This window comes from Lytechinus pictus, chromosome 17 (genome assembly GCF_037042905.1).
Source record: "Lytechinus pictus isolate F3 Inbred chromosome 17, Lp3.0, whole genome shotgun sequence".
NCBI lineage: Eukaryota > Metazoa > Echinodermata > Echinoidea > Temnopleuroida > Toxopneustidae > Lytechinus > Lytechinus pictus.
This window is the reverse complement of record NC_087261.1, coordinates 30,165,943-30,189,923: the sequence shown is the minus strand read 5'-3', so window position 1 is coordinate 30,189,923 and position 23,981 is coordinate 30,165,943. Positions and strand designations below refer to the sequence as shown.

At 36.3% G+C, this 23,981-nt stretch overlaps 2 protein-coding genes across 2 annotated transcripts; both read right to left on the bottom strand.

Moving 5' to 3' along the window:
* Nucleotides 1-2,333: 2,333 nt before the first annotated feature.
* On the bottom strand, nucleotides 2,334-3,054 carry LOC129279851 (uncharacterized protein C16orf52 homolog B-like). Its single transcript, XM_064112152.1, has one exon. It carries the CDS (start codon nucleotides 2,951-2,953, stop codon nucleotides 2,420-2,422), a length of 534 nt encoding a protein of 177 aa, XP_063968222.1. The 5' UTR covers nucleotides 2,954-3,054; the 3' UTR covers nucleotides 2,334-2,419.
* Nucleotides 3,055-13,707: 10,653 nt separating this feature from the next.
* Nucleotides 13,708-23,284, bottom strand: LOC129279834 (prostamide/prostaglandin F synthase-like). Its single transcript, XM_064111965.1, has 5 exons — nucleotides 22,756-23,284; nucleotides 21,080-21,284; nucleotides 20,267-20,382; nucleotides 18,195-18,270; nucleotides 13,708-16,016 (listed from the first exon to the last, which is right to left on the bottom strand). The coding sequence occupies exons 1-5, from the start codon at nucleotides 22,813-22,815 to the stop codon at nucleotides 15,856-15,858; spliced, it is 618 nt and encodes a 205-aa protein (XP_063968035.1). The 5' UTR covers nucleotides 22,816-23,284; the 3' UTR covers nucleotides 13,708-15,855.
* Nucleotides 23,285-23,981: the final 697 nt, after the last annotated feature.

The following is a 23,981-nucleotide window of genomic DNA, read 5'->3' as shown; positions in this document are numbered from 1 at the left end:
AATATATATATTTTATTTTTTTACAAAAAACATATTTTTCAAAGAAAAAACGTACTGCCGTATTTTGGTTGCAAAAACGTACTAAATACGGCTAAAACGTACTGGTTGGCAGGTCTGGGATAGTAGCTGGGAATAATGAACAGATTACCAGTATTCTGAATAGCAGACACCACATGACAAAAGAACCTCTTCTGGACTAGATCCTGTTGGATCAATTAATGACAGGATGCGACTATTGTGTCCAGGCAAGTAACACCAAGCTACTCAGCTACAAGAAAACACTGCTAATCCATCAAAATTCTCCAGCTTATGCATTGCCATTCCTACACAAGAAGGATTTGCATCGTAACAAAAGCATGGGAGGAGTATTGCTTTCCAAACAATACCACACAAAGCCTACAGATTTTTGTATACCAAATATATATATATATATTTTTTCTACAGTTGAAACTACATGTACACGTATGGATAAAGATGACAGTTTTATCAATTTAAGCAGGAAATACTTGCAATGTTATTGTTCTGTGCAAATCGTTTTAAAAATATAAGATTTATTTTCTGGACAGTGGGGAACTGATAGAATATCACTAAATACATGTACATGTATGCATGTAAGCACAACTAGTTTACATGTACCGGTATATGCTGTAATGCATACATGTAGGATTTATGCTATAAGAATCACAATAAAGCACATCTTCAAGGCTCACAAATTTGATAGTTTCTCAGCAAAATATTCAGCAGGTAAGCACAGAAGATGAATGAGCATGAAACCTGCCTTAGGGTATTCTGCTTTTTTCTGTAGCTTTGCAGTAGATAGTTCAGCTTCCGATACATCGTTTAAAAGATCTACATATACCTCAGACGTACCAAGTCTCACGCCTTTAATAGGCATGAGACTCCTGCCTTTTGGACTCTTGCTAATCCCCCAAACCTCATAATTTCATGTTTCACAGTCTATCCTGTATATATATATAATGCCTGCAATCTCAACCCTACATACATGTATGGAAAATCTCAAGCATACCGGAGTAAAAATTATCCCCTTCTTTCAAGTAATTATCCTCCCTATAATATGTTTGTTGCTTATGCATGAATGAAAACAAAATACTGTGCAGATGGCGAACATTTCAGATAAAACATGATGTTAGACAAACTGGTATCAGATCAAGTAGATACATGTATTGTCAAAGCTTTCACATGTACATCTTTAGCACCTTGCCATTATATGTAACCAATCAGTTTTGCACAAATCATATAAGCTGAGCCTTGTAATTGTACATGTAACAAGAAAAAGATAATTGTTTATGCCTGTATAAAGATAACTTGGCAAACTGGCTCAAGAAAATAAACTTGTACTGTATAAAGCATATAACATGTATGTACCCCTGTACATGAGCTTTGTTTCAAATGGCATGTATCCCCATCCCGAAATTTGATGATCAGGGGTCCGTTGCAGAAAGAGTTGCGTTTAAACGCAAGTCGAAAAATAATTCACAAGTCCCAAATGCACGCTGTTGATTGGTTGAAAATCAAGTTGTGCATGGTTTTAGAGTTGCGATTGATTGCAACTCTTTCTGCAACGGGCCCCTGAACAACTAATAAAACTATTCAAATAGGTACACGCAGTACAAATCTACTCTATGATCAACCACTTGGCTTTTTGTTACAGTACACATATTTACATTGTAAAGTGAGAACTTATATCGCCAGGCTATAAAGATAAGGTTAAGGTGGGATATGTTCAAGATTCTTCTTTGCTTACTAGAAATTCTGGGGAGAGGCGAAAGTGGGGGAGGGTTCTCATAGTCATAGGATTTCTAAATCCGAAAATCCGAAAGTTTTGACTCAGACCACACATTCTCATTAAATTACCCGGTATTTTGTGCTCTTTTGGAAGCTACTGAAAAGTATAGTGAGGATTTCATTTTTTCATTAAATTATATTACACAAGCAATTATTACTTTTTCTTGATCATAAAGATACTCGATGGCAACCATGTAAACCATTGTGACAGCCAGTTAATCTTCCATAGTTACCGCAATCTCGGTATCATATATGTTTGTTCTTATTGGAGGAACTTTATTTGTTCTCATGACGGGTGTGAATAGAGTACATGTACATCTGATGAATGTTTTCAAAATATAAAGTTTGTAATGGATTTCTTCATGAGAAACTTGGCTTCCACAATTTGTTCCTTGGAAATACATGTACATGTATGTAATCACATAAGCAGCAAACAGTCAATGTTCAACATTAAAATCAGATTGCGTGATTTCTGGTAATACTATGTGTATGCATATTGCATAAACTATATAATCTCTGTACAGTTTGAATAATGATGGCGAATCAATTATCACATTCTATATTCTACTTTATATTGTAAGTCTCCATTAAAAACTTGTTGTCTGTAGCATTTTCATGTATGTCCTCTCCAGACGATCATTGCAAAGTACATCCTCCCAAGCGCTAACACAGCCCCGCAGACTGTGCACAAGATCCCTGTAAAGAAGAGTCCGTACGAGATCCCCGTCTTGGCGCTACTTGGCAAGAGAAAGCTCTCCCCACCGATCAAAGGGAGATTGAAACCCGCTGGAAACATGACGATGGCAAGACAGAATAGCGACCAAGACGCCAGGCCAAGGTACTTTGGGTATCGCCTCAGCTGCGGCATTTTGTCCGAAAGCGCGATCATCACCATGCCGATCGTCAGCGCTAGAACGCCAAGGAGGATGAGGATGGCCGCAAAGATCCACGACACCGGTCCATCAGGCGGATAGCGATAGTTGCACTGCATGGGACGACCATGGATCTGTTGGCAATGTTGCAGTAGTCCAAGACGTAGGTCTTCGCGCTCTGCTGACACCACCCATTCAGGCAAAGCTAGGCTGACCATTGCAAGTGCGACAGCAACAAAGTATAGCACCCCTGCAGCTTTCAAAAAAGAATCCATGGCTGCAATGAGTTGTCACCACTTTCTACTCTAAAAAGACTTTTGTACAGGAATAAATGGCTCACATCAGTTGAATAACAGTCTTCACAGTATTCATCCTGTGTGTCTGCCTATCCACATTTAAGTTGCTGAATGCTTCTATTTTCTGTTTACTTTTTCTTTCCAGAGAAAGAGCTTTTCCAGAATCCATACCTGCAAAAAATGGAAATGAAAAGTAAAGAAAAATTTGTGAATTAGCCATCCCCCAAACAACAATAGGTTGCCAGAAAAGGTTCTCTTTATATGTAAGGCAAAAATATTATTTGGTCTTCAAGAAATATACATTAAAAAATATACAATCGATTTCTTTGACACCTCTTTTTATCGGTCTTTATGATATTAATCGACCAATGCAAGTATTTTACGATTCATGATATTTATCGGCCGATGCAAATATTTTTAAAATTTAAATTGGCAGCTATACACGCGTGTGGTATCTAGGTATCGATAACAAAGACATCAAGATGGCGACCAAAACAGACTGGGTAAGTAAACGCTCGGGCTCTTAATTATTTATCAAATTTACTACTATTTATTGAATAAATATATACAAGCATATAAAATTTGGGGGGGGGGGTAAATATTGTTTTGGCCCATGTACATTAGTTTGGGCTCAAAACCCTAAGTAAAATGTGTGATTTAGGTCTAGTTTCACAGTGGGAAAACCTACGGTGTGTATAGACCAATGGTTCCCCATGCCAGGCTCCATGGAGAGCAAGCCTACGTACAGTAGACTGATTTTTACTCTCCAGGGGCCTGTTTCTCAACACCTGGACAAGTTAGTCAAATCTTTATCCATCAACCACGGAGTTAGTTCCAATCTTACTAAACCTGTTTGACGAAAGGCTTCCTAACTAGAATACCTTGATATCGAAACTATCGGTAAAAAGAGCAGACGAGACGTAGCCTTAGTCACAAAATAGCATAATTTTCAAAAAGAAAAATCATGACAAAGTTGCAAATATTGTGATGAATTGGGAAATACATCTTTTCAAAATAATAGCACAGGAGAATTATGGATCATACATACTTAGACCATGAAGACTGGAGCATTCAATTGCTGAGAAAATTAAATTACGAATAATTCATTTCATGACTAAAAAATCACCTGTGGACGTTGAGATGGGTACCCCCGGGATATCCAATTTTAAAAGTTTACGAAAGTAAACCACAACGGTTTTCTTTGTAAAAAGATCATAATTATACGGTCTTTTACGATTCCAAACGTCATCAAAATATAGTTTAACGAAACATTTTTGAATCTTTGATACCGAAACATACAATATTTGACAAATTATATGCATAAATTAGAGATAGAATTTATCCAACTGTTAATATAGGGTCTGAAAACAACAAATACGAGTCCAGTTATGGATGGCCTGACGTGGTAGAATCATTAACGATTAAGTTATTTTACTATTTCAAAATGAATGGTTTTGGCGTTTTACCAACAATTTTTATAGCTTCTTTGTATTACAATTATCATTGAATGCATTATCCCACTTGTTTTGTGATGTAATTTCAACCTCTATGATTGATTACGTAAGATTATAATTTTAGAATTTCTAGGCACTTTTGCATGTCATAGTCTACCCACGTGATGCCACTTCGTCATTGAGAAAGAAGTTATGACAGGTTCGGAGGTGTCACAAATATTTAGTGAGGTTGTTGTACCCGATCTTGGTAAAGAGGGCTTCGTGAAACGGTTAGCGGACAAGTAGCTCACTATCTCCGATTTAGTCAAGAAGTTAGACTTATGATGGTGTTGAGAAACTCAAGGGTTCATTACATGCCGTCGCGCACAGAAAAATCAAGCCATAGAAGTCATGTGTTGTGGACACCAGGGGAGTGTTTCATCAACATTTTCATCCGACAAGTTGTCAGATCTGACATCTTTCTCTGATGTTGATTGGCTGAGAGGTACTGTTACTATGGTAACTGTCGGATAAAATGGTACTTGTCGGATAAAACGTCCGACAAGTCCTTTCATGAAACGCCCCCCTGAAGTGGGATCGCAGCACGCGCGACCCACTAGTTAGAAATCCACTGCCAAAGGCGGTTCATGGCGCGAGGTTAGTATACTATACTAACCTCGCAATACGTGTGAGTGCTCCAGGGTGCTCCAGGCTACTCCCGAGCCCGGGCAAAATAAAATTAAAAATCTTTCTCACGCCTGAAGTGAACAGTAGAGGCGCACGGCCAATATGGGAGACTGTCTCCCATAAGAGAGATTATCTCCGATATCAGAGACTTTTTAAAAGAATTTGGGTATCCAATTTCAGAGACAGTCTCAAGTTTGGGAGGCCAATTTTTTTTTTTACATTTGCTGCAAAAGGATTACCTTGGGGGCAAATAAAACTGTGATAAGCAGATTCCTCATGAAAAATAACCCCTTTTCACCATCTACTTTTGTTTTTATAAGGATTTTTGTTGTCATCCACACACAAAACATATGGGCTTCTGACCTCAGTGGGACAAAATTTTGGGTGAAAAAAATCATGCTTTTGTTTGTGTTGTTTCCTTTGTTCTTTTGCAAAGCAAGTCTCCAATATGGGAGATTGTCTCCCTTATTGGAGAGTCTCCCAGTCCCAATTGGCCATGCGCCTCTACTGGTAGTGGTGCATGAAGCCAATCTCCATTTCCTTGTGCTGTGATCTTGAATGTTAGCTTAGCTGGCGCTAATGCAGTTTCGCACCGGCCGATTACCAGCATACCTCATCGCCAATACTTGTTCCCAAACGTCATGACAAGTCTCTCAGTCACATTTCGAGGTCAATCAATATACCCACCTCTTTTCCAAATATCGCGATCGGGAACGGCTGTATTTCAGCTTTGATCTCGATATCGTTGTTCGAATCCTCAGACATCACTTCGCGGATCGCTTGGATTCGCCGTGCGCCGTAATGTTGATATGGACTGAAGTTATGCGACCAAAAGATTCGCCTGCAGCAGGCTGGCAGTTTGTTTGCATGATTTGGTTGCTAACTTCAGTCCATATCAACATTACAGCGCACGACGAATCCAAGACCAAGCGATCCGCGAAGTGTACCTCAAGTGATGTTCGTGCAGGCTCCTCTCCACTTCACTACCGCTACACTACGCTCCACTCCTAGTACCAATGAGGTCCAAACATTAGCATGTATGGACCTCATAGGCGACAATGCGTTAAAAACAGGTTAGAACTTCTAACCGTACTGTTTCCTGCACCCAAGTATGATATTACTCCCAAAATATGAGTTTTGTCCTCGTTTGTTTATCATTTATTAAAAGATTGCCCATTAAATATATTCCTATTCCTAATTTGAATTTAATAAAATAAAGGGAAACTTACATTTGAGTCATTTTTCGATCTTTTTTTGGCAGTCAGTCCGGTCACCGTCGAGTGCGATCAAAGCGGTATGAAGCTGATTTTCAGATCACGTGATACGTGTGGTCATCACCTGATCAATCGACTATCCTTTTTTAAAGACCGCAACAATTATAAATTTTATCATAAAATATATATAGAATAAATTATTGCATAATATTATGTATATTTCTACAATTAAAAAATATTTTGTGATATAAATTTAATATTTGACGTAAAAATCGCTATTGAACAAAATATTTATTAAAAAATAAAAAATAAAACAAAATAAAAAAGCCTTGGACACAGTGCAAAAAACCTAACGATTTGGCCGCGTTGTTAACAACTATCGTAAGGGGCGCTTTATTTATAAATAAAAAAAAATGTACAGCTGTCTACCGCGACGTGGTTTGTCGCAAGATTTGGGACAAATCCGTGGGAATTCTGGAGAAAATACATCAAAAGAACTGGTGAGTACCGTTTAAACATTATCAAATTACTAAATAGATTATACATACCTTGTAGATTTAGTTTTTAAGGTGATATTAGTGCTTAGTTCTAAGCTAGGGAGGCCCAAACGCGCGTGAGCGGAGTCCCACTTTATTAACACGGGTAAGTATTGCGGTGTCGCCTAGAGTGACTACGCTCCACCTACCCGAACATCAAGACAGTGAACCGTTCGGATACCCCCGAGTGGCAAAGGTGGGAAAAAATTCACATTTGTTGTAAAAAATATTTTAAAAAAAGACATCGACAATAAAAAAAAGCTTACTTTCTTACTATTCGCCCTTATTTCACCCCGTGTCCATCCTCCGGTCATCCTCAAAATTGGTGATTTTGGCCAGTATCTAATTCCTCACACGTATTATTCACGGCCGATTTCAAAACATCGCACGCCAGGGTCGCAGCCTCAAACAGCATGAATATTTATATTATATTGAATGGCTCAGAATGGAATATCAGAAATATTCCAAGAGTTTAAAAAAATATTTCACAATCGTAAAAAAGTGATGTCTGACTCTGAGGATTCGAACGACATCGAGATCAAAGCTAAAATACAGCCATTCCCGATCGCGATATTTGGAAAAGAGGTGGGTATGGTCAGTTCCCCCATGTCTGCGCGGTCTCCCAAATCTGCGCACCCGCGTATCTGCGCGATTCTAGTAAAAGAAGATACGCAACGAGCACGAACTTTACACATGCAATACATAGACATGTATTCATTAAAAAATCCGACTCAAAATGGTGAAAAAATAATGAATTCAGGGCATTTCATGTGACGGCCTCAAAATACAGCCTTTCTCATCAAAATCCCCGAATCGTGTGCAAAGTGAATGAGTGCGCAGACATGGGGTACCATTTTTTTTTTCAATCTGAAAATGACTGCCCGAGGTTTTTTCAAGAAAATCCTATATTTTCTTTCATTTTTTAATGAGAAATTTGGTATACTTACTCTCAATAATATAAGGAACATTATTATCCAAAAGATTTTGTGAAATAAGAAGAAATTCATGTTAAATCTTAACTCAAATTGTTAGGTGCGCAGACTTAGGGCCCACCATCATATATAATATTGACCTCGAAATGTGACCGAGAGGCGAGAGACTTGTCATGACATTTGGCCTTTTTGGGAACAATTAAGTATTGGTGTCAATGCCAATTCAATTGGCAATGGTGATGAGGTATGCTGGGGCCTGTTGCATGACGAGATGAGCGATACGTAGGAACGTCCTAGGACCATTCTTCCGAGATAGGAAGATTGGCGACAAATCAGCGCTTTCCGTTTCACGAAGGCAATTTTGTCTTCCAAGTCCGCGACATCGTTTTATATCGATAGTATCGGGAAAATATTTAGTCTTCATCGTCACCTGAACCTTTTATTTCTGAATGACGACTTTACATAAAATCCGATATTTCAATAAAAGGAGATCAAATAATGTTTTATTTATTACTGATAGTAGAATTGATGTGTCGAGCTTACTTTATGAGGTTAAAAGAGAAAAAAAATTAAAGATTCACAAACATAACTAAATAAAATCGAAATTTTCATTATTTCCCTTATTTAGAACACGGTGTCTTTTTAGAGACACCTTTTATTGATATTTCAACGAAAGAGACCCTTGTCCAACATAAAAAAATGATTTAACTAAGTAATTTCGACATTTATTAGTTCAATATTCTGTATTTTAATAGAATACTTGTATATAATGATAATTTTGCAAATTATGCGTTAATATGTTATTTGCTGAGGTAAATATAGGGTTTGAATGGAGTAAACAAAATCAACAGTGTCTGATTGTATGAGACTAAAAAGGAAAATATGAGAGGCTGCGTGTGAAAAATCTAATTTATTTATTTTATTTGTCAGATATAACGCAAGAAATACAAATGTGAGTGTTTAGAGTATAAACATACCTCAGTTGCATGATGAGTAACAGAAGAAACTGAAAATATGAAAATTGCTGCAAACATGTCCAAGTTGATAAAGTAGTACTTTGCAATAATAATTAACACATAGAAAAAGGTGTGAATCAATCTGCAATGGAAAAAATACTTTTACAGAAATAATGCTAAATATGACAACGATTATATATAAGAATATAAGGTTTAAGAAATAACATTAAAAATATATATGTTCAACATTTCAAAGTTAAGGAGTATAGAGACTATATGCTATGACATGAGGGCCGAAAGGGGCCTACCCCCTACCCTAAGATTTAAAATGCGTCTCTTCGTATGGTCTTTCCATAATCTTTTCTTTAATGAACTTATCTTCATTTGTAATGATTGTGATTGATTCGTATAGCTATAGGCTTAATCTGTATCTTAAATTCAATATTAGCTGCAGGTTTTTTGTTTTGTTTCACTGTTTTAAATCCAACAATTAATTTTCATTGATTAAAATAAATCTCAGCAAAAAAAATAATTATAATGAAAATAAATAAATGATTTAGCAAGTTTAACATCTTAGTTTTGTTTGTCTTGTTTTTTTTTGCTGAATGTTATTGAACACGTTTTTTACCTTACATAATTTCTTTTAAAGAAATTTGTTGTGTATCTATAATGGGAAAGCATGAGGGGTCGGCTAAAGAGATATAGTGCCGCCCGGCCATTTCAAGTATTTCAAGTTTATTTTTTTAGTAGAAAAGGGGTGGGGATAAGACGGAGGGAGAATAGAAGAAAACATATTAAAAAAAATATTTGGCCCTATACATTACCCCCGGGAATAATACATGTACCCCGGAGAAGTTAAAATGACATCCGTTTTTGGTCTTCCTGCCGTGCAAAAAGACGACCTGAAATTGATGACAACTAGCCCCCATATAAAAATAACTTGGCGCCATCCCAGATAAAATGCATCAGAGTGCAACAAAAAAAAATGTTTAGAGGTGATATGTCAGTGTGCATGGCTTGCCGTAAATGCATTTTCTCTCAATGCCGACGGTGGCGGGCGGTGTGCAAAGAAGATCATGCCTACGTAGGACATGTCTGGAGGTGTCTTTCCAAGGACCATTCTTCGTATCGCCCAAATCGGCTTTGTGAAACAGTTGAGCGATATCTCGTTCTTACGTAGAATGGTTCTACGAAAGACCCCTTCATGGCTATCATGCAACAGGCCCCCGGTATTGTGGTAATCGGTAGGTGCGAAACTGCATATAGCGCCGCTCAGCTGTTTCTGAATTTGATTACAATAACACATTAACAGTTAGAACTGGGATAGATCTAACGTTAGATCTAAGAAGTGGCAATGCCATTTCCAATGCTCATGATGCTTCGCCACTAGCTAGGCCACTGGCATTGCATTGGCATTGCGTGACTGCGTCGCCACCATTCTCACACACAGACACAGAATCTCAGCTCAATCACGTCTCTCGTCTCGATCTCGCACTTTCGCTCATGTTGCGGCGATTCTCGCCACCTTCACTGGCAGGTTAAGGATTTAAAAGTTAACCACACTATAACAGATACTCTCTGTACCCTAAATGTCTTGATAAACTCACCATTTTGAAAATATTAGACCCAGTATGAGCTGTGTACAATGAGATCAGCTGGGCTGTCCTGAGCCTGAGGGGTATCTAATTCACACAGATATCATTAACTCACAAAACTGCGAGAAATAATCTGCTAAATTCGCAGTGAACTTCAACGTACTATAAATGCATTTATAAGCTGAATGTGAAGTACATAATTTACAAGACCGTTCATTTAACGTAGCTTCAAAACAAACATTGAAAGGGATTTTCCGGGAGGAAGGGGATGGTGAGGATATGTTTTTCTCAAGAGTAATATTCTGCGAGCGGTCCCATTGAACAAATTTACATGTATTTTTATGATTTGAAAAGGAACGTTTTTTTGCTATTTCGTGTGTGTATTTTATATTAATTTATGTATCAGGCATATATCTATACAAGCAAGCAAAAAAACAAACAAAAAAAGGTCTAGATCTCCACTTCAAAATGATAGTGACACTCATTTATGTCATTAAACAACTACATGTAACAAGAAAAAAGTAACAATTATCCACTTGCACAAAAATCTCCATTAGCAAATTATTTTTAAGGCTCTCATGCAAGCTAGGGGTGAGGGGGTGGGGTGGTTGAAGGGCTATAGATGTGTCCCATCTGGACCTTGCCTCTGACGCCTACTATATATGCATACCCCAGAAACCACCATTTCAAGACAGAAACTTTTTTTTATCAACAAATATATAATACCATCAAATATCATATTGCCTATGGAACCTTATTTAAAGTCACTATCGCCTCAAGGATCTAATTGCAAGAACTTTAATATAATTTGCCCCCTTTAAAATTTAATTTTGCTAAGAATCTATTCGGGGGCGGCGGAACGAAATTGAAAGTGGGGGGCACAGGGAAAAAAAGGGCACCTTTTCTTTTGAAAAGGGCACCATCTTAAAAAAGACAAAAGGCCTTATCTACAGTGGCATATGGGGCAAAAATTTTGAAGGGGCAAGATATCACGTAAATTTATGAGAAGCTGCGAGTGAGCAAAAATTTTGACATTTTTATAACGAAAATCCAATTTTGTGATAGATTTTGGCAACTAATATTCAGAAAATAAAATATTTCACCCTTCTCTTTTTTTTCTTGGTCGTGAAAAATCTGGGGAGGGGGCAATTAGGGGCCCTCATCTGTACGCCTCTGCTTATCTACCCCAGTCACTTGACTCGTGAAGCTAAATGCACGTAGGATTTATCCTTACAAGTTTTGTAGTAATATGTGAAAATGAGAATATTGTTTTCTCGTTTCAAAGGGGTTCCTTCTCAGGTGAAAGGGGCACAGAACATGTTCGTGTAGGGCACTTTTCTTGGGTAAAAAGGGGGGACTGATGTGAGATATAGGGCACTTACAAAAAGGCAAGAGGGCACTTAATTGCTCACACATAAAATGGGTCACATTAATCAACAAACTGACCAATTAGGAAACCACTCAGTACACAAACCACTCACTCAAATAAACAAACAAATAAATAAATAAAATAAATGAAAGAATCAACTGATCTATCAATCAACCTACCAATATCGATCAATCAATTAATTAATCAGTCAACAAAATAATCAAATAAATCAATGAACCAATAAACAAACCAGTCAACTAGCAAAATTAATCAAACAATTAACCATCATGTCCCAAACAAATCAGTTGATTAAATGATCAACTTCTTCAGCAGTCTTAGGTGGGGTTACAAGAAAATATTTGCAATCAATTACAATTTTTCTGTTGCAATTTTACATTGATAAATCCATTTTAGCTGCAGCAAATTTGTTAACTCTCCTTGTTGCAAAAAGCCAAACAGCAATCAATTGCAAATTTGCAATTACTCGCAAGGCAAGATGTGATTGATTTAGGGAGCCTCAAATAGATTTGCAATTGATTACAATTTTTGTGCAATGTGACAGTCAATATACAGTGCGTATCAAAAAAACGGGACAGTCACGGTTTAGAAGTCTATCAAAATTTAGTTTCAAATTATGATGTCTATATTTTGATGTTAATAGATGCTCTGATGTCTTATCTTTCTAATGCTTTAAAAAATATTAGTTTCGTTCATGCTTGAGCGAACACAAGACGTTTTTGTTATAGTGTTCAAAAAAAGGCTTGCGCCAAATGCCAGAAAATTAGACAATATTGATCATTAGACTTCTTGCTAGTTTTTGTTCAGTTTGCTCTCATTTCTCCATCAATTATGTTCATACTTGGTAAATATTATCATTGGATAAGTTTACATATCTGCCAATGAGGATGATGAGGTTGAATGTCGTCTAGGGGTCAAATGATATGTGGTCATGTCCATCCTTTTTTCAAGTTTTTGTTCAACTTGCTCTGATTTCTTTATTTCTGCATCAATCATGTTCATACTTAGCACATACAATTATTGGGTAATACTACATACATATTCATGAGGATGATGGGGTCAAAGGTCATCTAGGGGTCAAAAGATTATATTGCATATTTTAATTATCGCGAAATCAGGCGAGACTTATAGTTCGCAAACCACCTTGTTTCATTTAAATATCTTATCTTTTAGCATTGAATATTCTTTCATAAGTAAGAAAAAATTGTCAACCAAAGCAAGGAGATATTCATTATTAATGGAAGAGCTTGTAATTTATTCATATCCTTTTATTATGTGCAACAAAGGTTATGGTGCATTTGAAAGACATGTTGTCCTATTGTGTGCTTGACAGGACAATATTAATTCTAACAGAAGGATTCATATCCTTCAAAGGCACCAAAACCTTTGCAGCTAATAATAAAAGGATTTGATCAAATTACAAGCTATCCCATTAATAATACAAATCCCCTTACTTGGGTTGACTTTTTTGTTGTTTTTACTTATGAAAAAACATTCAATGCTAAAAGATACCATATTTAAAAAACACCAACAAACAAATTTAGGTAAATTAATAGATTTGTAAATGGATTTTGACAGCATAATTCGAAAATTATGGCAGAGATAATGAAAAGATTAAAAGGAATTTGCTGATTAGCAAGAAGTCTGACGAGCAGTATTTTCTCATTTCTGCTGTTTGGCGCAAGCCTTATTTTGAACCCCTCACAAGTGTTCCGTGTTCGCTTAAGCATGAAAGAAACTGATATTTTTTTAATGCCATTTAAAAGATAAGACTTCAGATCATCTATGAATAACAAAATATAGACATCATAATTTGAAACAACATTTTGATAGACTTTTCAAAACTGTCCCGTTTTTTTTTATACGCACTGTATACATCAATCCCAGACTTGTCTAGAATCAAAATAATTCACAAAGAAAAATCTGATCAAGAACATAATAATTTGCTTATACAATACACTGCCCAGAATATATTGACAAATAAACTAAGAAATTAAGTACACACAAATATTTCATTTCATTTTATTGACATTTGATGTGCATAAATGATAATTTTACACCAATAAAATACATGTCCAATTTGAGACAGAATTTGTGCCTTAGAGTGACGTTTGATAAAACATCAACCTGATTAGGATCCAGTAATGGACTTTACATAAACAAGTATCATAGGTCAAAGGTCAACTAAAGGTCATGGCAAATTCTGTATCACAGGGAAATCTAATTTTATGGTGACTTATTATATCATTGCATAGATAAATATTTAACAATTACATTTCATAAATTAAATATTGCTTTTAAATGACTCCTGTATACACCAATATATTATAATTATAGAAAAGCATGACTAAAAACAGAGTAGACACAATCAACAACAATTTTAGCAATGAGATGAATTAGGCAATTAAATTTGACTGTAATGTAATCTATAGGAATAGGAAAAAAAAAATGAATCCAGAGCGCAATTTTTCATGCCACATTTCATTTTTTGGTCACATTTATGATGTATGTAATTACATGTAATTCCCTTCAGGACTGATTTTCATCATTTATACATGCAGAAACTGATCAGCATTTATTATTCAGGGGCCGATTGTACGAAAGGGTCTTTTCAAGGATCATCTTTCGTGTCGCCCATCTTTTATGATGCGCTGTATGCGGGATATTTCTGAAATGAATGAATGTTAAACAAATAAAATTTGTTAGCTAGCATTTAAATCAATTCGCATACAATTTCATGATATATCACATCATTTTATAAACAAAGATTTTGTTTACTTAAACGGATGAATAAAATATGTTTGCAGGTAATTTATTTAAAATGCGTTTCACATGGCGCATCATAATAAATGGGCGACACGAAAGACGGTTCTTGCAAAGACTCTTTCGTGCAATTTGCCCCTGGGCTTTTCATAATGAAATTCAAAATATTTCTACAAGTAATAGGTAATAAGAGGTTTTTTTCTAGGTAACAATTATGTAAGGTATATGATGCATCATACGTTCTTACATTAGATATTATTTATGATACAATAGCTCCTACCTCAGTTTATCTGAAAACATGGCGTTTGAGCAGCGGAGTGCGAGAGGATGTTTGGTGTGGAATAATATGAGGACCTACATGAGATCACTTTGAGGCTATGTTTTATGACCAAATATTCATATTTTCCATGGTAGCAATTTTGACCAGTCTAACAGTAAGTCTAATCCTCGGTTTAATACTTGTATTAAGCAACTTTTGCTGTACTAATGGGATAATGGTCAAATTAGTTATCATTTAATTTCAAATTAAAATGGTCTGTATTGGTACCACAGACAGACATAAAATTACGGAGAATTATCCAATATTAAAGAAAAATGCTGTACTTTTAAATACTATTGAATTCCCTGACGAAGTGTGTTTTAATGCTTTTAAAGGAGTGTTGTACAGACATATGATTGCTACATAAAATATCACAAAGTTGTTTGATGATGTCAATACTTTAAATGATATTTTTACCATATATTTATGTGCTTGAAATGAAATTTATACTGGAATTCCTACCACTATCTTCAAATACATACAGTATTTGTCATTTGCATAATAATGATAAATTTATACACTATATGACAAACCATGGAATCTTTTGTGCAATACTGGAATAGCAACACCAAGAAGGAACTGAAAGACAAAATACCCAGGTATTAATGTTTACAAACAAAATACATAGATTACATGTTAGAAATAGAGAGGATTTATTTTAGCTCAAAGTATATAAGTTCAATATGATTCAATATAGGAGCGCCATGAGCACCTAACAAGGTGGATATGTGCGCAATATAAATACCCTATATTACTATATTAATATAGGATTCATAAATTCTCTGCTTCATGCTGCTTCTTCAAATTAGATCCCACCGCTGCCACCATAAATATGTATCACTGATAATACATTGATTAACAAGAATTGTGCTGTTACAGGAATGCCATTGTGGTGTTGTTTGTTTTTATATTGTCAGGATAAAATGAAATACTACATCAGTCGCTTGGGCATCGCCTCTTCTGTTTTGTGAAATACCCTGCATCTTTGAAAAGCTTTGTAGAGCGAAGGCTGCATTCCTTCAAACAGTTGTGGAAGAGTTCATAAAGTTTGTATTTTTTTTACTTCATTTGGCATACATCATCGTTGCATACGACGGCCCCACCTTCGGCTCCATCGGTCTTTGGTGCCTCTGCTTTGATGCCAAAGGCATTCAGTACAGTCTGGAGGGGTATGTGGTCACCTGGGGCTTCCTGCTTGAAATCTTCTAGTACTTCTCCTCCTGCATATTAAAAAGAAATACATAAAGTAGAAAAATGATGTCCAAGTCCTGTCTTACAAAGTTTTTTGTGATTGATACAATCAACCTCCACTAAAAATGGAAATCCATTGATATTATAAATTATCCTACAGGAAATTTGCACAAGGGCGCTTCCATGCTAGAAAATCTGCCGTTTTCACAACATTTTTCAACCTGCTTTCTGAACAAATAAGAAACTTCAATTTGTTTTGCTGTACTACTGGGTACTCATGTAAAAGAATGACAACAAAACAAAAACATGCTGTCCATGGGTGAATTAGAGGTGAAAATGTTGCGTGCCATCCGGGACATTTCCGAGTCCCGTGCGATGCATAACATTTTCACCTTTAATTCTCCATAATCAAACATTTTTTGTTCGTTAACTGTTTTTCACATGACTACCAACTATAACATTATCACTGACAAATAAGAAAATTGTAATGCTCAAGCTAATATGGAATCGCCCACTAGGTCCTTTGTAATCATGAAGGAAGCACACTGCATTGTCAAGACAAAGTTGAATATACATGTCTGAGTATACCTAGAATATATCTAGAAAGTATTTTGAACATGCATTTTAGATGTTGACGCTGCTGGGGTGGTATTCTGAGATCCATTTTATCTCAGATAAAATAAAATATTTTATCTCCGTTAAAATCAGTGAGATAAAATACCCTTAAAATCTCTCCGAATTGGTATTCTGAGAACAATTTTATCTTCATTTTATCTCTGTAAGACACACCTATTTCTTAATCAATATCCAATTAGAAACGCGCTTTTATAGCTCTCTCATATCACTCAACCAATGGAAATCCATTCCGCTAGGAGGTGTGGCGAAGGAGTGAGATTGCGTCAATTTATTGACTTCAATACGCTTGCACTATACGCTTGTGCGTCTTTACAGAGATTTCTTTTTAACAAAAATGGCAATGCTCTCATCTTTTTTTCGAAGTCTATATCGCATATTTTCAAGCATCATTTCAAAGACAATATTAGTCAAGAAAAGTCTTATGAAATGCTTACTGATTGTACAGGAATAACTTTAAGGTGTTGTTCTCAACGAATATATCATTTTTCTTAATTTTCATGCCAACATTTGGAGTTAATTCACCTAGAAATATTGACGAAATGAACGTCGCGGAGATAAAATAGCCCCTACCCTCTTTTAAGTTTATTTTATTTTTTCTTCAAAGTAACTTGGGCGCAAGCACATCACCCGCGTTGCAATGGCCAGATACGCGATGGGTATGTCTACGCAGCCACTGCTCTGTTGCGTATCATCATAAATACGCAAGATAAAATTTATACGCAAGATGAAATTTTAAATTTTATCTGAGAGATAAAATGTCATCTCAGAATACCAATTTCATTTTAAGAGATAAAATAAAATATTTTAAAGATAAAATGACCTCAGAATACCGCCCCTGGCTCTCCATAATTGTGGTAGATTGGATCAGTCGTAACTCTTTGTGAGACAGCTGTGCCTTGATATTAGCATCATGGCTGTCATACATGTATTTTTCAAGGTACTGGAGCCTGGACGGACTACATGTATATCTATATAGAATAGCTTGTGATGATTTTTTTTTCATTACTTTGCTTTTTATTTCATATCTCTGAGTATGATAAAAAAAACATCTACGGCCAAAATCTGGTAAGAATCTGTTCAATGGAGCCCACAAGGTAAAATAACGTGAAGGCCTAATTAGCCTCATTGAAGTCAATCATGTATTATTGGCATGGTAAAACAAAACAATAACAAGTTGAACGCCTCTGGCAGTCTCGCCTGCATTACGCAATTCAATAAAGCAGCAGTGCTGCCTTTGAAAACAGCTAATGAATAATTACTCACAGAAGAAAACACTATTAAAATATGATAATAAAATATTGTGTCCATTGACCCAAAATGACATGAGGGTGTCATAACTTTCTATTTGGAAGACCTTGTTATATAACTTCTTCTCTACACGCCCCTCCCCCTCTGTCTTGCTTTTCCTCCTCTTTCTTCTTTTTTTTCTTCTTCTACCTCCTCCTTTTTACAACGAGTCCTTCTCATTTTCCCCCATCAACATTTATTTCACTGTATCATTATCTTCGTTGGCTCTTTTTAATCCTTTTTGTAGAGAGTATAAAGCCTTTGAAAACTTCTAAATTACAAACCTTTTCCGATGATAAGAGTTCCTCCAATTTGCAGCTTTTCTCCTTTCATGTTAGCCTTAATATTTTTATCACTTGCCTGCCAAATAAAATAAATAAATATACCAATAACCAGAAAATTATGTGCACTTATTCATTCTCTGCACTCCTTTAAATCACAGTTAAGGGAGAATGTCACTCTGACAGTAAGTTGATTCTAATAATAGCAGAAAAATGAGAGAATATATTTGTGAAGGTTTTATGAAAACCTATCATTGATCAAAGAAAGAGTTATTAAATCAAGCAGTTCCCCTATCCCAATTTTTAATGGAACATAATGGGGGAAAATAACAGAAAGAGGCATAACATTTTGTGTCTCATGATTATTCTATGCACAAATAATATCAATTTCAATTTTTCTAAAAAATAAGAAATCTACACATGTATCAAACAACATACAAAGGAGCCGCTGGTCTGTGATATCTCAAAATCAAATGTTTAAACATTCATTACTCTTTTTTCTGCTTTTATTGAAACCAAGTTTTCATCAAGGTGGGCTTCTCTTTCACAAAATCAAATTTGATCTACAGATAAACTTGTACATTAGTTGACCTTCCATAAGTCGAATATATTCGCCCAAGGTGAACAATTTTCTAGTTCTAACAGATTATGCATTATTTGTCTAAAAATTGTGACACAACATTTCTCCTGCAAACAAACAAAACACTGAAAATATTCCGGTGAAAAGTTCTAGGCTTGTCTTCATGAATATTCAATGAGCAAACTGATGATGTCATATCCCCACTTGTTCTTTTGTATTTTATTATGAAATAAGGTTTATTCAAATTTTTCCCTTCAAGAACTAAAATCATTGGATTGAAAACTGATTAAGTGAATTAGATATTGCAACTGCAACTTACTTCAATATAAGGGAGACATATCATTCACACATGTATGAAATTATAAATGAAACAAATATGATTTCATGTAATAACATAAGAAAAGGGAAAGTGGGGATGTGACATCATCAGCCCACCCAATGAATATTCATGACATGCATATAACTGTTTTCACAAAATATTGCTAAACTTTAAAATTCAATAACTTTACTCTTTGTTATCAGATTTTGATGAAATTTTCAGCATTTTGCTAGTGAATTAGATATAAATATTTTTAGCCCAAAGGATCCCTTTAATAGCTCCACGGTGAGACCATTACACAAGTAACTATCATATCAGGTGGTAGGTCACATGACAGATAAGCCAAAAAGATGTACTTGAAAGTTGGGCTTATCATAATGCAAAGCTTCAAATTAATCTTTTCTGTACACACACTTTTATTTAGGAAGGTTATATGATATGTGTAGACATAATCCACCTCAAGCATGAGATAATTACAAACATGTATGGTCAGCAGGAAATAACATAAAGAATTTAAATTCTTTCACATTGAAATTTGAATGACAAGTATTATGATCAATCAGGAAATAACAGAAAGACTGCATTGTTTCACAATACTGAATGACATGGGTTTTGATCAATACACACGAAACGCACACAAATTATGTATTTGACTGATTTAAATGATGACTACATGAATTATGGCAAGTCCACAACTGATGATGTCATCCACTCACTATTTCTTATTCAAATTTGATTCTAGGAAAAATAAAACATCTTGTTTCTTCTTTACAATATCATTAATTTTATGTAAATTCATTCCTCCCTGACCATATGAATTTACCGCTGTTTTAACCTATAGTGATTCATCAGTCAGTGGAGATTTTCCTTATTGTCAAATATGCCAAAATAAATGGATGAGATCTCAGACTCTCTCATTTGCATATATATATCCCTGTATTGTACATGCTTACTGTCTGTGAAGAAAAAAAATAGTATGCCATGACATTCTTATTGCACATCCAATTTTGAAGAAAATTTGCAGTATAATGTTTATTTCATTTTTCTATATGTACGTGAAATAAATTTTTTGTTGGGGTGGACTTGCCATTTATGAACCAACTTAATGCCAAGGTGACTCCCTCATTAAAAGGATTGTCAATATACTAATCATAAAACAATTGAATGCAACTATACCCTTGAAAGTGCAGCTCTGGTTTTCGCTGAGAAGACAGCCTTCATAATGCTCATCAAGCTGTATTTCTTATAACCAAGTCCTTGGTAACTCTTTTGTTGTTGATCTATGAATAGATCTGGAAAAAACAAAAACAAAGGAAAATCATGGAAATGAAGATATGATCTTTTCCAATCAGACACTCAGATATTGAATTTCGGGAGAGCCAACCTTCAAAGACGATATGGTGCAATAGTAAATTATCATCATCTTAATCATCATTGGGTCAGATGACTGAAAGAGTAGCTGATGCTTGACTTTTACTTGATTCTGCATGCATTAAAGTTCATGGTAATTGCTTGCAAGCAAAAGGTTTTGCTATAAACATAAGTCTACTCAGTGCTTGCTGAATGAAAGCAATAGGCACAACTAAAGGATGCATACAAAATTAATCAGTTGCTAAGGTTTGATCTTTTGCTTGGCTAAAATTGCTATTTTTACGCATCTGACCCATTATTCCAGACAACCATCATCATCACCACCACCACCATCATCATCATCATCATCATCCTCACCATCATCTTCACCATCATCACCATCATCTTCATCACAATCATCATCAAAATCACCATCATTATCATCCTCAGCATCATCATCTCCATTATCATCATCTTCATCATGTTCATCATCATGATCATCATCATCTCATGATCGAACATTAGCTTTTTAACTTCGATTATTTATTTTTCAATGAACATTTTATTTCCAAAGGCTTTAAGCATACTACATATGTACCGTAATTCACATTAGGAAATTTACAATATTCTATGATTTACCTCCTTTCCAAAACCCGCCATCCAAAAACTCCTGAGCTCCGAGATCTTCAAGGCCGATGCCGACGAGTCGTACATTGGCCTCGTCAAGCTGGGGTCTAAGCGAATCAAGCTCGCTGGCACCCAGCCGACACGCGGATCATCCAAACCGTCTCATAAAGTGGATGACACAGGCTTGCTTCTCCCAAAATGAAGAGATTGCCACCATCTGGAACAAAAAAAATCAATCTTTATTCTAAAATGACTTAGGCCTTAGGGGCTGCCGGGCCTACTTTTTTTTCAATCTTGAAGTTCACGCCTAGTAGGGATTTTAGTCAGGCACAATTCATGAACAGTCTGTATTCTGGAATTTCTTACACCAACAATTTTCGGCAAGAGTTCCATATGCACCCCCCCCCCCTAAAATTGAAAATAAAAACATGGAGAAGGTTCAGAATATATATCTACTTCTAGCCCAAATATAGAACATAAATGAAGGGGGAGTGGAAATACATACCAAAATATGGCCTATCCCGCACCCACTCACACGTATTGCGAGGTTAGTAGTAACCTCGCAGGAAAGAGTTCCATATGCACCCCCACCAAAAATAACAAAAGATTGTTGAGACTTCCATTTAACTTCAGATTTTTCTATCATTTTTTTTACTGTTGGCTATGTTGCTTACCTTAGTTGGGACTCGAACTCACCTTGATTTATCTGCAGTCAAGACCTCTTCCCGCTTAGACCAAAAGCTTCGGTCTCTGTTATGTTGGTTGTTCAGCTGAACTCCGTTGGCTTCACTCACCAAATACAGAGACCGAAGTTCTAGCGCGATCTGTACAGGGGACTCAATGGCCATATGTTTATGTACTTAAGATCGGATAAAACGGGGAAGTGAATTTGCGCAACAGCCGAGGTAAGTCACTGTTTTTGTTCCTTTTAACTTGATTTTTCTCCGTTTTTGGGCAATTAATGCCAAGAGGGAATATTAATTTGCATTTTGGTCGCGTTAATTTTCAAAATTTTTATTCATTAAAGACAAAAAGTGAAGAGCCCCGACGGGGGGATTTCGCATTGCAAGTCCCCTAATGGTGGCTGCACGCTAGCGAGCCGTCTGTGTACGAGGAGAATTAAAAAAAAAGAAATGTTAAAAAACTCCTCGAAACAGACGGCTGCCAGCTGTCTACTTCCCGCTATGCTAGCAAGCGCTGATACCGGAAGGGGTATTTTAACGATTATAAGCCGATAGTTCGACTAGTCTTGACTCACAGACCCTTTACTGACTAAATAAACCGATGTCTATGGACAATTACACGCACTAGATCCGGCTCGAAATTTGACGGGATAAAGCCATATTGATGATATGGTTACTGCATTTCCACTCCCCCATCACATATGTTCTATATTAGGGCTATATATATTATTCTGAACCTTCTCCATGTTTTATTTTCAATTTTAGTGGGGGTGAATATGGAACTCTAATATTACCGCACCCGCACGGCATCCATCCATATACAACTTACAAGCCCACCAACCAGTGCAGTGCAGAGCGTCACAACCTGCTCGCAGCACCCCGCCCGACCTGGCTAGGCGAGACATGGGGGATCCGACTGACGGCGAGTCAAGAGCTGCATGCAAAGCTCCCGGGCAAAGCTCACAGCACAGCCCATAATAAGAGTTTTTTGCACATTTTACTCACCTCCCCTGTCGCAAAATTCTTCACAAGATTAGTCGCAATTTTAGACAGATCGGTAGCCATCTTTCAGATTTCTCCCATTCACTTTCTATCTTGATCTTGAGGCTCGATGAAGCACAAGCGGTTGCCCTATTCGGATGGTAGGAGCATACGATGATAATTGAGAATGGTGTATTACCGTATTTCAATTCACACTTCAACACATAAGCCCCGCCCAACGCCCAACCTGGGAATGATGAGGCGAGAGGGAAGACCGGCCCCTATAATAACTGAGCCTCGATCACCCCAGACTCCTTCCCCCAATGCAGGAAACACAGAATTAAACAAATTTAGTCGTAATTTGAATGTATTATCATACTATTAACTGATTTACGCAAATCAGAGTGAGGAAAATTTTGAGAAACAATCAACAATATCAACTACTCGGGGAGCTCTCGTCGATAGTAAACCTTTGAGATAGGATATCAGTCTGCGAATTATGCAAGGAAAAAAAGTTAATAAGGCCTTAATTGCAGTAGCTTGTAACACAGTGAGGTCATCGTATCCCCGATTGCTCTCCTCCCATAGACAGGGGGTTGGGGCGGCTGCCCCCCCCCCCAAATATAGGTTTATTTTCATTTGGTCTGATGACAATCCGTCCAATTGCCAACTCGTCTACTATCATTTGGTCTATCATCAATTCGTCGAACATTGTCTAATTGCCATTTCGTCCACTCGCCATTTCGTCTAACAACCAGTTTTGGTCCAATTATAATAGCCAGTATTTGGTCTAATTAGAGTATATGTCTTAATTGGGCAAAATGAATGAAAATAAAGCAGATATTAGATCAACTGGTTATAAAACGAAATGATCATAGACGAACTACACAAAGTGATGACTGGACCATGATGGCAATTGGACCAAATAGTTGTTAGACGAAATCATATGGACGGAATGGCATGAGACTAAAATGAAGGTAGACCATGCGATGAGTGGAAGAGCTGCATGGGAGTCGACAAATTGACAATTTACCAAAATAAATATACCGGTATATATACCCAGGTATATATATATATATATATATAACCCTCTCCCCCCCAAAAAAAAAATGGGAAAAAGGAGAAAATAAAACGCGGGGCGAATAGAGAAAAGGGAAGAAGGGTATGTATATCCATGCATAGCTTTATTGTTTTTTTTTCTTGTTTTTGTGAAGAAAAAAAACTTATAAACGAGACGTGAATACAAAATT